Here is a 14142-nt window from a genome sequence, read left to right on the forward strand (position 1 = left end):
ACAAAAAATTCTACAAAAAAATAGGCATTCTTCATACAAGATAGTAATATATAGCGCCTGTTATTTGAAAATCTGATCATAACCAAGAGGCAGAGCTATTCATTCACTATGTGCCGCAAGAATAAAACTCTTTGTCTTATACATGATGTTTGATAAGAAAGAAAGTTCATAAAAGAACTACAGTATGAGGTAATAATCAAGAGTTCACTTGTGTCTATAAATGAAACAAAGACACATATTATGTAGTTACAATTAGTATTAGCAGCAACTTGCGAGTACCAAATATGACCTAATCCTTGATCTGATCATAAACAAGAGAAAAGATATGAACCTGATGTACTCGCTGAAACACTGGACAAATAAGAGTTTGAGCCTTGTCAGGCCACCATCTTAACAGCGTGTCGGGCCTTGGAATTGTTAGAACTATTGGATTGACTAGCACTTAGATCGAGTGGGAGTAAACTTAACAGAGGGAAAAACATTGCCGACTTCCATGGCGCCACCGTGGAGGTCGGAGTACACCGGAGTAGTTTGAGATCGACGCCGGCGATATGCAGACGAAGTCGTGAACGACGAGGTCGCATAGGCATGGCAGTCGGGCGCGGGGGCGGCGACGTCGTGGTGCTGTGGCAGTGGCGTCGCGTTGCAGTGTGTTGGCGCTGGTGGTAGGGTTTGAGGTGAGGAGCAGTGGCGGCAGCGGTGAACCTTGTAACCTATGCCACTGACTCCACACCTCTCTTTTTATACGGCATTGCGCAACGGGGGCCCTCCAGCCATGTTGGGCTGGGCGCCCCCAATCAGGACGCGAGTCAAGGGCCCAGTTGTCTGTTGGGGCCAACTGGCGAAGATCAATACTAACATTCTCCTCCTTGATCTCATCTTATACTTTTAAAACATTATACCTTGACGTAACCCTTTTTACTTTCTCTTTGCTTCCTTTGCTCTTGGTCCTCGTCTCATTGCAGATGAGTATGTAGGGCATGCTTCGTCATAACAGTTATTAGTTACCGTCGGATTAACAGCCATAATATACCTTTCTGTATTGAAGACAAGACCTTAACCTTCCTTTGGGCCCTTAGTAATCCAGAAATCATAAGCCTCCCGTAAAACCCATGTCGACTTGGGCGGTAGGCCTTTGGTAGGCGGATCCGCAAGCACCTGCTTGATACTTTGATGCCCAATGATTTCATATGATTCTGGATTTTCTCCTTTACAACATATAACTCTCCATCAATGTGTTTGGCAGCACACTTGACATGTTGCCATTTGAATTTTTTTAGAACACTTTTCTAAGTATGCTCTCTGCGATTGTCCTAATATCCCCTGGCCTTTTATCCCAGTGAATTTTCATTCCTAGAGCGAATGGTTCTTCACCGAGATTATTCTTATCAAAACTAGAGGGCATAATAATAACCTTCATTTAACTTTGCAGAAAAAGGATTTTCCATCTTTAAACTTTGCATATTTGCAATTTGTCACCTTAACCTTTTCACCTTAACCTTTGACCTTTACTTAAAACCCAAAAATTTTGTTCCCACAAAATTCTAGATACCATTGTTCTGTGATCTGATTTCATCAGGTAGTATCACAATGTTCTTTTCTTTCCACAACAAAACCATTTGATTATGTCATGAATATACTTTCTCGTACAAATCTCCTTTGGGTGATATTGCTCCAACATCCATCTGATGCAATTCTAAAATTAGTATGGACTAATGCCATTATGATTCTAAAAGAATCCTTTCATGAGACTGCATAAAATGTCTCATTATAACTTATCCTTTTCTTTGCATAGAGCCTTTTGCCACAAGTCGCGCTTAGCAACTTTCCATGTTCCCTTTATAGTCACATTTTAATCTTGTAGACCCATTATAGCCTACTATCTTGGCTCCGTTAGAATCTTATTCTTTGTTCCAAAACAAGTTTGGAACTTATAGGTCTCATGACATCTTTCATGACTTATTGCCACTTCGATGAATGAGACACCTCAATTTTTGTCATTCATACAACGCCAAAAACATATGTTGTGACAATTGTTGTGCCTGAATCATAGGAGTGAACATACAGTCACACTTCTCTTCAAGCCTTAGTTCTCGACATACTTTACTCCCCAGATTATCCCATCTATTGTAAAGATGGAATATCTTCAATCTTTTTTTTGGGTTTAATCTTTACAAGCCTCATAGGGTGCTATAAGCACCACCTTTTTCTTTCAGTTGCTTTGAGACTCAACTATCTTTTCTTCCTATTTGGAGCTGAAAAACTCTAGGAATTTCACTTATTTTGGTGATTGGTGTATTAATATTATGACCAGTATACTCTCTTTTCGGTCATATTCTTCTTTAATAGAACATTCTACTTTAAAATGCATCTCATTACTTTGCGATGCATTTCTTTCTAAATCTTAATCTTTCATGTCTTTCTAATCTTTCTCCCCCTCGAAATATGGCACAAACTTTGCTGCCATAATTTTGAAACTATTTTCAACACTTGTGAATAAGGAGCCTTTCGTTACTTTGTTTATTGACATGATCAAAGTTATGCAAAACAATGGGAGTACTATTTCCTCGTTCCATTTCAAGAGTTCATTAGAGTTCTTCATATTGTTACACTTTCAAAAATTCACCGTAGTTCTTCATGTTGCTATACTTTTGCAAGTCATATTTGCAATCTTAACTTTTGGTTCGTATTATACAACTTTCTTTTGTCCACTCTTTCCAAATCACTATCCAACATGCCACTATAGTAGTGCATGAGAATTGCTGGGATAGCTTTAAAAGCTCCCCCAGACTTCTTCACTTTTATGTGATATTTAAGTAGCACATGAGTCATCACAAAACTTTCTCTGTCATACAAGATATGAATGGCACAAGTGCCAAAAACTTTCTCTACATGTGGTATAAAACTTTAAATGCACCGGTAACAATCAATACATTAATTTTAGAAATAAATCTGAAAATCATGCTAACACACATGTTTAATTCAACGTTGATCAAATTAAACATATGTCTGAATTATGTCACCATTATCTTTACTAGTGAAGGACAAGAAATCATTTTATAGTGATAAAACTTTAGTCCCAATGACTAAAACATACACATATGTCGTCTTTTCTGATTAAATCTTCCCGTTGGTTCCAATTTAATCAGAAAATTTAACAAATCTCAATATCATGAAAACTTTAGTGAGAGGAAAACCAAAAACGTTTTCGAAACAATTGTGTCTCTTTTCCATATCAACCTAAAAGTCAGAATGACCCAAGCACTTTTCTTTTTTAACCTCAACAATGCAACTGAGTATGCTCAAAACTTTATCTGTAGCGTGATCGAAATCAACTTCATCTGCTGAATTCTCTCTACTAGGAAGAATTGAATGTCTTAATTTAATATTGGTCAAAATTAAAACATACAATTTTCTTTTACTTTCAATTCTATATCACCGTTGGGCAGAAATAGAACAAATGACTAGAATAAAAATTATAATATTAACATCATCAGCTTTAGTCAGGAAATGACAACATCATAATTAACTTTAAAATTCTCTTCTTTAAGAGCAAACTAATACTCAACTTAACACTTACAATGGCAAAATATGCTGAAAATCAACATTTCTATGACTTAAAACAGCGGAAGCTTTTCTTAACCTTAAACTTAAAGGCGGCTTTTTCTTACAGGAAAAAGCTCGTCTAAGCTTATCTTTCTTTATTGTAGCGGAAACTTGAGTAATATGCTCATCTTCATTTCATAATCATTTCTTTGTCTTTCTCTATTCTCTGAAAAATTGATCACTTTGATGCAAAATTTGTCAACAAATTTAACATTGAACTTAAACTCATAATAAAATTATACTATTGCTATTATAACATTGGTCAGTAAATAACAATACCATAATTTAAATTTAAACCAATATCTTTGTACCCCCTCTATTTAAATTTTCTTGTTGGTTCAAATTTAGATAGAGGGAGAAACCTTTACATCGTAGCGGAAACATATGAAACATACTCATATTCAGAAGCAATATCACTTTAAAACTTTACTATTCTCTAAGACAAATTATCCTATTGGTTCAAATTTGAATAGAGAATCAAATCTATACAAAAAAACATCAAGGAAATGCTTCTGAAAATGAATAAACATTGTCACTATGCAAGCCGAAAATGTGGCCCAGCAGCAAATGCAGCCCGTAGCCCGTTTCGACGCGCGGCTGTCCCCCGCATCCTAGGCCGCAACCTAGGCCTGGGCCGGGAATTCGGCCTGCGCAAAACCCCTGCCTGGGCCAAAGCAAGGCCGGAAGCCGCGCGGACGCCCCTAGCCATCGAATCGGATCCGACAGCTGTCCAACTCTTTCGCCCGATCAAATCGGGTGCCGGCGGTTCACCCGAAACCCTAGCTTCTTTCCCTCCTCCCTCTCTCCTCACACATGACACGGAGTGGCAGCGGCGGCCATGGCGGCTAGGGAAGAACTGTGTGGCGCCTGGGCTGTCCAGTCGTGTATGAGCGCCTCCAGAGTCCCGGGGCAAGCGGCGGCTGCTCCGCTCTATGCCACGCTCCGGTGAGCGGCGGTGCGGATCTTTCCCGCACAATGGCGGTGATGGGCATGGCGGGAACAAGTAAATCGCCACCGACCCCGTTCTCATATAGGGTTAGGATTTGGATCATTTCTTTTAGAACTATGTTAGAACTAGTGGATCGACTAGTAGTTAGATCGAGTGGGAATAAACTTTACAGAGGGAAAAACATTGCCGACTTCCATGGCGCCGCCGTGATGGTCGGAGTACGCCAGAGTAGTTTGAGATCGAGGCCAGCGAAATGCAGACGAAGTCGTGGACGACAAGGTCGCAGAGGCATGGCGGTCAGGCGCAGGGGCGACAACATCGTGGTGCTGTGGCGGTGGCGTCGCAGTGCAGTGTGTCGGTGCTGGTGGCGGCTTTCGTCGCTTTAGCGCCTCCCTCTCACATCGGTCTAGGGTTTGAGGTGAGGAGCAGTGGCAGCAGCGGTGAACCTTGTAACCTATGCCACTGACCCCACATCTCTCTTTTATATGGTTCTGCGTGATGGGGGCCCACCAACCATGTTGGGCTGGGCATCTCTGATCAGGACACGAGTCAAGGGCCCAGTTGTCCATTGGGCCAACTGGCGGAGATCAATACTAACAGGAATCAACCACTATGGAGATCTTCATGAGGCATGTGTGGCAGTTTAGAAACAGACTTTGCTTTTTAACTGTTTCCCTTTCTCCTTTGGATCCGGTGGTGTTTATTTTATAATAAGGGCTACTTGCAATATAGAGGCCGGGATATGACTATTCCATTATTAAAAAAATAAGAGTTTGAGCCGGTTAGGATTAGATGCGAGGAGCCGGCAGTTTTTAAAGAGGCCGGCATATTATTGTAAGGGCAAGCAAGAAGCAGACGAGCTTTTCTCAAAGCTTCCTGCGTGAGGACAAAAATCTCATCTGCCACCCTGCTAATCCTGTCATCCGATCAGCAAGTAGTATAGCCATAACAGTTCCTCAATTTACTACTCCCTAATGATTAAGCTGCGGGAATCTTTCAAGCTCCCTAAATGATTGAGCTTGACCATCTTCCAAGCTTAATGCCATGTATGTTTAACTCCGATGTACTTTGCATTAAACCCTTGTTGTAACATCTGATATTTTTTGTGCTGTTAATTAGTGCAGATATCTAAAAAAAAAGCATTCGGTTATTGTTTGAATTCACTTAAAGTTAGGAAAAACCTAAGATAAGCTTTGCTCATGTTTCATCCTGAATTAAAATTTAATATAGACAATAGTGTATTTAATTCTAGAACATGATGCATGATTGATTCGGGTTCGATTTGAACTTTCAAGTGAAGTTTGAGCTTGAATCTATCTATCTATTTCTATAAAAAATAAAAACATGTATCTGACTTCCTACACCCAACCTGGGCCCAAACCCACCTGACCCAGCCCACACGCACCTAACCTACCCAATCAGTCCACCAGACCGAACTGGACTTAGCCTTCTCCTCCTGGTCCGAGTAGAAGTAACCTGGGTGACTGGGATTTGATTTATCGGAGAAGTTGCTTCGGAGGCGCTAATTAATCTTTATGCTGTAATTTGGAAGAGCATTTCGTTTCTCGAGCTCGTGAAGCGCAGTGATTGAAAAGTCGTTTGTTCCCGTGGAATATAAAAAATTGTTTATTTGGAACAAAATAAGTTTTTCCCAAAATAAAAATTAATAGTTTTTCTCAAACAAATCAAATTTGTTGCGGTGAAATAAAAAATTGTTAAAATACGAACAAAAAGTCTTTTGTTCTAAACAAAGTTTTGAACTGTACAGAGAAGAAACATTAAATTTGTTTGGTAAAAAATTGTTTAATAGGAACAATTAAACTTTGTTTCTTTGGAACAAAAAAATTGTTAACTTGGAAAAAAAATAAAAGCAGACGGAGCCTTGGCGGGGCAGCAGAATCTGACCACCGGCAGGAAAATAAAGAAACAATCGGCCAGTTCGGAAAAATTATTCTGCGACAAAACCAATCCCACCCACGCACTTTACCCTTAATATTTGCGTCTCCTCTTCCCTCCCTGTCTCAGTCGTAGTTCCTCTGTTTTCGGACCAGAGGAAGGTGCCACTATATCCATGGAAAAAACCTCCAGTCTTCAATCAGACATGTTAAAATTTTCAAAGTGAGCTGAGCTGAACGAGTTCATGCAAAAGTCAGAAGAATGACGCAAATTCACAAATTTCATTTTGTACCGCTAGCAAACGGACAAAAAAAACTGCAATCCAAAATATGTATTACTGGCGCTTTTTAATCGGTTCAAATTGGGATGGAGAGCTGGCTCTGTAGTGGATAGAATCCAATGATATGGAGCACATGCATGCGAGGCATCAAAACCATGTCTTAGTGATGGGAGGAATTCTCTTATCAAATTTCCTTTCACGAGAAACCTATATTCGCAAGGAAACATAGGAGCCATTCCGTATTACAGATGTACAGCAATCAGAAGAACTATACCTACCTATACGTGTAACCTCACTCAGTGTTAACTGGGTGAACGGCATTCCTCTAATTTGTGTCATTACCTAACAGGACTGGGCCTTGTGCTTTCTATGGTGAAAACACCACTTTTATCATCTTTGCATCACGACCATCTCATCAGCTGTCCATTTTTCAGGTAAAAAGGATATCCATCCCAATGGAAGCAGTGCAGCCAAACTCTGCAGCAAAATACCCAATGGCAAGTTTGAGTAGTCCACAGAAGACACACCAATTAGAGTGGACAATCCAACACCGAATACTCCACTTAGTATCGCTGAAAACACCAGTCCAGATGTGAAGAAGGCGAACAGAGAACCTTCGCAGCTAGGTGGGCACAGACTTGACAGCAAAACAGAGAACGGCAGGACCTTGAACTGAGCAATTGCTTCAGCAAGAGCTGAGAAACAAAGCACATGGATCTCATTTGGTATCCCTAGCATAAGGTTTATTTGTTTCACGAGGACCAAATCCGACAGAACTGCCACAGCATATAGCATCTGAACTCCAGCAATAAGGTGCCTCAAAGGGATTCTCTTAAGATATCGGTTGTAGAGGACAGTTAGAGATAGAACCATGACTTGTCCCACGACTTTTGATAGACCGATAATTGATGGATCAAGCTTCAGATACTGTGTTTGAAAGCAGAACATCGTTCCAGAAAGAATAGGCACAACAGCAAATGATGTCATGATCCATGTAAGAGGGTAGAAGATCCTCTCCTCACTGATTGCCGTCATCAAGTTTGAGAATTGTTTGCGAAGATTCGCTGCCAACGAGCTTGTGACAAGACAACTTCTGGTGTTCCGTTGAGTACTTGGCAATGTCTCTTTTGTACCAAGGGACAGTGCTAGTTGGAAACCAAGAAGAACTGAGAATGCCGTGAACATGATCTTTGGTTCCTGTGTTTTCAGAAGAACATAACCACCAGACAAGTTCCCTAGTAGCGATCCTGCAGCCAGGGCTATGAATGCGTATGACTGTAATACACCAGCCTTCTGAGTTCTACTGAACTCCGTGACAACAGCATCACTTACAACTTCTGTGACAGATGCTCCAAGATTCCCAACGAGAATACAGGCCATTTGAGTCGGAAATGTGTCGCCTGTCACTGGAATGATTGCAAGTGTTCCCCAAGCAATAAGCTGCAGTAATGCTGAAATTAGCCAAAGTTAGTTCAAGTTAATTGAGTAACATATCGTTTTGATACTCAATCACTTCAATAATGCAAACTATAAAATCAACAAAAACATAATGGCCTAAATATCCGGAGAGCTCCTAAAGCAGAAGCTGTTGATATCATAGCATGGCAAGGATGGTATTGTGACACACAAATGACAAATGAGTTGGGTAGCAGCGATGTGACAGCCTAGGTAAATGTAAGGTTAGTAGCTTTCAGTGATTTGTAGTCCTGAAGATACAGTCCCCCCTGCGTACTCTTATAGGAACCGCAGAATAAGGGGACATTATGAGAATACAGCTTACCAAAGCTCTAATTGTGTGAATAGTAGTCTAGTAGTGCAAGTAAATTGCACGTCTCTACATCAAAGATTCAAGTACCATAGAATAAGGGTAATCTGTTGGATTAACCAACTTGGCAAGGCTTGAAATGTGTGACTAGCAACAAAATTGAAGAACGTGTCAGCAAGGAAAGTGTACTGCTCGATCCCAAGGGCACTCATATGCCTTTCTAAGACGCATCTTTTACTGAATAGGGTGCAACAGCAAGCAAAGGTGTTGGGCATGATACCATTGCCAGTGGAACAAGGCACCCATTTTCATGTACGAAACACTTAGGTATATTGAATGGCAGTAGCTTGCAAGTGCCTTTTCATGTTCTTCATCTGATAATCAGATGGCTACAACCACAGCCACATTGTACTGACAAAATTGTCTGCAGTTTTTGAGCTCCAGTGACCAGGGCGTCTCCAATTGCAGAAAGGGACGTCAAACAGCGGTCCCTTTCAATGTGTTCAGCGGCTCAGAATTTTTCATAACTAATTGGTTAAATTCATTCTTATTTTCTCATGACACATCAAAGGGGCATTGGAATGACATACGATGAAAGCAACTGCATGTCCTCCCACGACACTGAGTTAATTCCGAACATTGACAATTGCAGTTTCTTTGTCAATAATTGAGATCTTTCACAGGCACGGACATGCAGACAATTCCGTTGAATTCACAGAGAACTCAAGAGAATGAACACAAATGCGTATGAACGCATAACTATCAGCATAAAAGATGGCAGAATTCTGAGCAAGGCACCCACGTCGGTGGAGCCGCACGAACACGAGGAACGAAAATTGACTGAAAGGAGATGAACTGCAGAATGGGGAAGAAGAGAAAAAAAAAGGCGGATCAGCTGTAGCGTACCTCCAATGGAGATGTACGGGAGGCGGTGCGCGCGCCCGATGTAGACGGCGTCGGAGAGGACCCCGAAGAGCGGCTTGGCGACGAGCGGGAGGTTCCCGGCGTTCTGCACGAGCTGCAGCGCGGCGGGGCCGAGGGCGAGCCCGCGGGCGAGGTGGAAGTTGAACGCCAGCCACGGGAAGCAACGGAACCCCTGCACCCAGTAGCCGACCCCGCACACCCACCACAGGCGCCGCATCTCCCGCAGCCGGCCGCGCCGCTCCGCCACGGGCGTCGGGCTCGCCGCGGGCGCCGGCGCGGTCGCGGGCGGCCTCAGGGCGGGCGCGGCGGCCGAGGCCGACGCGGCGGAGGCGTCGGGGAGCCTGGCGACGCGGCGCCGCTGCTGCCGCCGCTCCTCGGGCGTCGCCGGCGTCCGGAGGCACAGCGCCACGGCGGGGCCCCGCGCGTTCCGGCATGAGGCGGCGGGCGGGGGCCGGTGGTGGAGGTGGACGTGGACGTGGCGGTGCGGCGCGCACGGCGGCGAGAGGCAGAGCATTCTGCTGGAGGAGGGGGGGATGCGGAGTGGGAATGCGGAGGCGAGGAGCGCGGAGGGGGCGTACGGTGGCGAGGTTAAGGTGGGTGGTGGTGCCGTGCGGGTGCGGGTGCGGCTGGGCTTTGGCGGAGGGGAGTGGGAGGAAGAAGCGCGGGGCGCGGCGGGGGCGGGCGGGAGAGGCGGAGACACTTCTGGAAGCGCAGAGCGGCCGCGCTGCTTCGGCTCGGGGGTGTCGTCTCGTCTCGTCCCGGGACCGGAGTGCCCGTGCCCTGTCTGTCACCCGTGGGCACCGGGGCCCGGGGATGCCCGCCATGCCCGGCTTGTAAGTTAGGACTTGTTTAGATGTAAAATTTAAAATTTCAAAAGTATTTCGCTGTATATGTATAGATTATTAAATTTAGATAAAAATAAAAAAGTAATTGATAGTTTATTTTTAAATTACGAGACGAATTTAATGAGCCAAATTAGATTATGATTAGACAATAGATTCCTACAGTAAACATGTGCTAATGATACATTATTTAGTCTTAATGAATTCTTCTGATAGTTTATAAACAAGTTCTGTAATTATTTTTATAATTAGTCTATGTTTAATACTTCAAATGTGCAAAAAATTAATTTCAAAATTTTTACGCTGTGCATCTAAACAACGACCTTGGCATCACTCTATTAGCGTACGGGCTCGTATGAGAGAGTTTCTACCACCTATTCTACACAAATCAAACTTCTTCAAAAAAAAAAAGTCTACACAAATCGAGATACTTTAGTGTAAAATAATTTTATAAGGTGGAGTAAAAATGAACTAGAATTTAAGTGAAACTATTTTTTCACAAACTTCAGCTACGCCGATGAGGGTGTTTTGAGAGTGCCCTTCCGAATAGTCTCTATCTCCAGTAAGTTACGATTTTATATCAAAATAATTTAAAGAAAAAGCCAATAGATCCGCGCATGCATGTACATGTGGCATACACGGTTATAATTTTAAATACCCTGTTAAAATGGTTTAATATCGCTATTGTCGTATGTGTTGTTTGATGTCCAATGAAGGAATATGGATGATCCTATTGCTTTTAGAGATTTCCCTGTACTCTTTCATTTGGAAGTTGAATAGTTTAATTGGACGAGTAGATTCTCAATTAAAGTATTAGACAAACCACTAACTTTTGAAAAAGAGCAAAAAAAAAAGAAACACACAAAACACTCAGGGCAATGATTCGCTTAAACAAATTTTTTTTTTGGAAACACGAGGGGTGCGCCCCATATCTTAAGAGGAGAAAAAACAAGGGTTCAGAAATATAACGAGCTTAATAGGAGAAAAACACGAGGTGGAGTAAACATGATCCATATGGAGTGAAATTTGAGGAGTCGTGTCTGCAATCCAATAGCCCTTTTGCATTTGCAAACTCGATTTTCTTTGTTATTTATAAAAAAACACTTGTTACGAGAAATAAAACGAGCTATATATACGTTAACATTGTGCAAAATGGAACGGGACCTGCTTTTCCTGATGTTTCTCGAGTGTGTGTACCTCGAAACTTCATTGGTAATTGGCTGTTCAGCTCCCACTATGGAGGGAGCTAGCTTATTTAGGGATAGAAACCATTCTCTCTCTCTCCCTCTCCCTCTGTCGATGGATGTTGTAGGTATTGGGCCTAATCGCTAGTGAGCCTTAATCTTGAAAAGTTGCCTCTCCTGTCCTTAAGAGTGTGTTTGGTTGGGGAGCTGAGTGGAACGGAGCAGGGTTCTGTCCAGGGTTTGATTCACGAGCGTGTGCGAGTTGAGTCATCCTAGAGAGCCAATATTCGCTCCAGATCTAGAATGGCTGCATCCTGCAAAAATGGGCGGATCGAGCAGCTCTAGTTGGACGACGTCTCTCACCGTGACACTCCGACGCGACAAGGCATATTGCGAGGTCGGAGCGTTATAGTCGGCACTCAACACGTAGCAGGGGCGGCGCTCTGGCGAAGCCCAGTTGGCGCTCGCACGCATAGCAGGGGTGGAGCTCCGGTGGCGCTCGGATGGAAGAGGAGGGGCGGAGCTCGGGCGGGAGCGACGGGGCATAGCGTAGGCAGGAGCAAGGAGCGAAGCTCTGGTGGCGCAGACTACCTCCATGGCAGTAGTCCATTCCATTCTTAGAATATAGGGATGGAACTATTCCATCCAATCTCGCTCTCCAACCAAAAGCTACCTAAATTTCAGATCAAGCTCCACAAATTTGGGACGAATTTTCGCATGCCTGCCGAATTCTACCGTTGCAGGAAGAAAGAAACAAACAACGGAGAGGTTTCTTCTCGTCCCCTTCGGGATTGGACTGGCCCAGGAGGGGCCGGGGTGTCGCGGTGGCGCCCCGAGTCCCCGGCGACGTACATGTCACGGTGGCGGACCCCGGGATGTGGGCCGGCATGCGTTGTGCGCCGCGAGAAGGATCCGGCCCTTTGTCCGCTACCCCTAGTACACTAGTACCCGGCGCGGCGGCGCCGTTCCGTCGTCGCCTGTCCTTTTCCGTTCCCGTGGCATGTGGACCCCGCCCTCATGCACACGCGTCAGGCGACGAGCGGCGCAGGAGCGAACGAGAAGACGGCCGGCCGAAACTAGTACTGCAGAGGGATGAATTTTACAGTTTTGAGATGCTGTTCGATCGAGTGTTTTAAAAAGAAGAGGGTGCGCATCTTCCTCCCACCACCTCATCTTCTTCCTCCCTGGTAGCTTTGAGCCCGTTTAGTTTCCAAAAATTTTTAGTGCTACAGTAACTGACAACATTTGACTACTAATTAAAAGTATTAAATGTGGATAACTGACAAAACCCATTCCACAACCCCGGGTGAAATTGCGAGACGAATCTTTTAAGCCTAATTGGACATGATTGGATAACGTCGTGCTACAGTAACCAACCTCTAATGACCGATTAATTAGTCTTAATAGACTCGTCTCGTGATTTCTCGTCCATCCATGTAATTAGTTTTATAATTAATCTATATTTAATACTTCTAATTAGTGGTCAAACATTGTCTAAAACTTTTCATCCAAAAATTTTCGGGAACTAAACTCCCCCTTTGTGCCGTAGCATCCAGCATATCCACTACCTCTAAACTCCTTGCTCCACCATTCTCGTGGCTGCTCCGAATCGCCGCACCAGCATACTCCCTCCGTTTTCAAACAAGTTAGTTTAAGTTTTCTATATATACAATTCTTTCCATGTATCTACACATACTATATGTATGTGCCTAGCAAATGCTATATTCTAGAAAATCAAAAGAATCTATAATTTGAAACGGAGGGAATAACTGCATGGTTACGGCGAAAAAAAAACACCCTCTCTCTCTCCGGCTCCCCATCACAAAATTTTGAGCTGATTGTCCACTGCCATTTTATTGTCCCATCTCAAATTTCGGAACTGATTGTCCATTCCCACTTTATTACCCCGCCCAGGCACTCACATCATCCATACCATGCTGGTTTTCTCTCTGATGGCTTTCTAAGCACAAACACCAAAGGTATCTCAAGGGAAATAAAAGAGCCTCGTATCCTAACCTTTTTTCGCACTTGAATATGAAAAGCATAAAAGGAAATTGTGTGTTGGGATATGCCCATATACACTTGAATATTCAATTGGTTTTGCACCTGAGTATCCGTATAGGATAAGTGGTAGTGATTGAGATATATATGTTGCACGAAATAGAACAGGAGCTCACTGCACGAACTATTGGTTGTTTATTTAAAAATGTGTTTTTACCTGTCCCGGAAAATATTTTTTGTCCGCCACTAAAAACTATTTTCTTAGTAGCGAATACAACAAGCACGAAATAAAAAGAAAAGCTTTCGCTGATGTTTCTTTTCAGCTCGTATTTTAGAACTTTACTGGTAATACCTGACCGTTCAATTTCATCCAATGATTTATGCATATGCCCAATTTTAGCAGCTAGCTAGCTACTCTTCTTTACTGGTGGCTTTATTTGGCGGTTTCGTGTGGAAGGAAAGGTGCGTTCGCGAGGAGATAGCACGTACGGTCAGGTGATGGGGTGCTGGCTGGTCCTTGCCTTGGCCCCACACGTGTCAGGTGATGGGAGGGCGCAGGGGTGGAGTGGGATTTTGCATCGGCAGCGAACAAGACTGGCCGGGAGCAACGGTACAGAAACGTCGAAAACATTACAGAGAAGAACATGCATGGGTGTTCATCTTTTTTTCTTTTTTATACTTAACATGGGTAGTCA

General features: G+C 43.4%; 1 protein-coding gene across 1 annotated transcript; it reads right to left on the bottom strand.

Annotated features, from left to right (window-relative positions):
* Positions 1 to 6874: 6874 nt before the first annotated feature.
* LOC120669893 (probable folate-biopterin transporter 8, chloroplastic) lies at positions 6875 to 10105 on the bottom strand. Its single transcript, XM_039949781.1, has 2 exons — positions 9403 to 10105; positions 6875 to 8182 (listed from the first exon to the last, which is right to left on the bottom strand). The coding sequence occupies exons 1-2, from the start codon at positions 9932 to 9934 to the stop codon at positions 7122 to 7124; spliced, it is 1593 nt and encodes a 530-aa protein (XP_039805715.1). The 5' UTR covers positions 9935 to 10105; the 3' UTR covers positions 6875 to 7121.
* Between the last annotated feature and the right edge of the window lie 4037 nt (positions 10106 to 14142).

The sequence above is a fragment of the Panicum virgatum genome, chromosome 2K, assembly GCF_016808335.1.
Source record: "Panicum virgatum strain AP13 chromosome 2K, P.virgatum_v5, whole genome shotgun sequence".
NCBI classification, from domain to species: Eukaryota; Viridiplantae; Streptophyta; class Magnoliopsida; order Poales; family Poaceae; genus Panicum; species Panicum virgatum.

Coding starts and splice junctions, on each gene's coding strand:
- LOC120669893 (XM_039949781.1), bottom strand. CDS start 9,934: ATGCTCTGCCTCTCGCCGCCGTGCGCGCCGCACCGCCACGTCCACGTC. Junction 8,183..9,402: donor CCCGTACATCTCCATTGGAG/GTACGCTACAGC, acceptor GGCTAATTTCAG/CATTACTGCAGCTTATTGCT.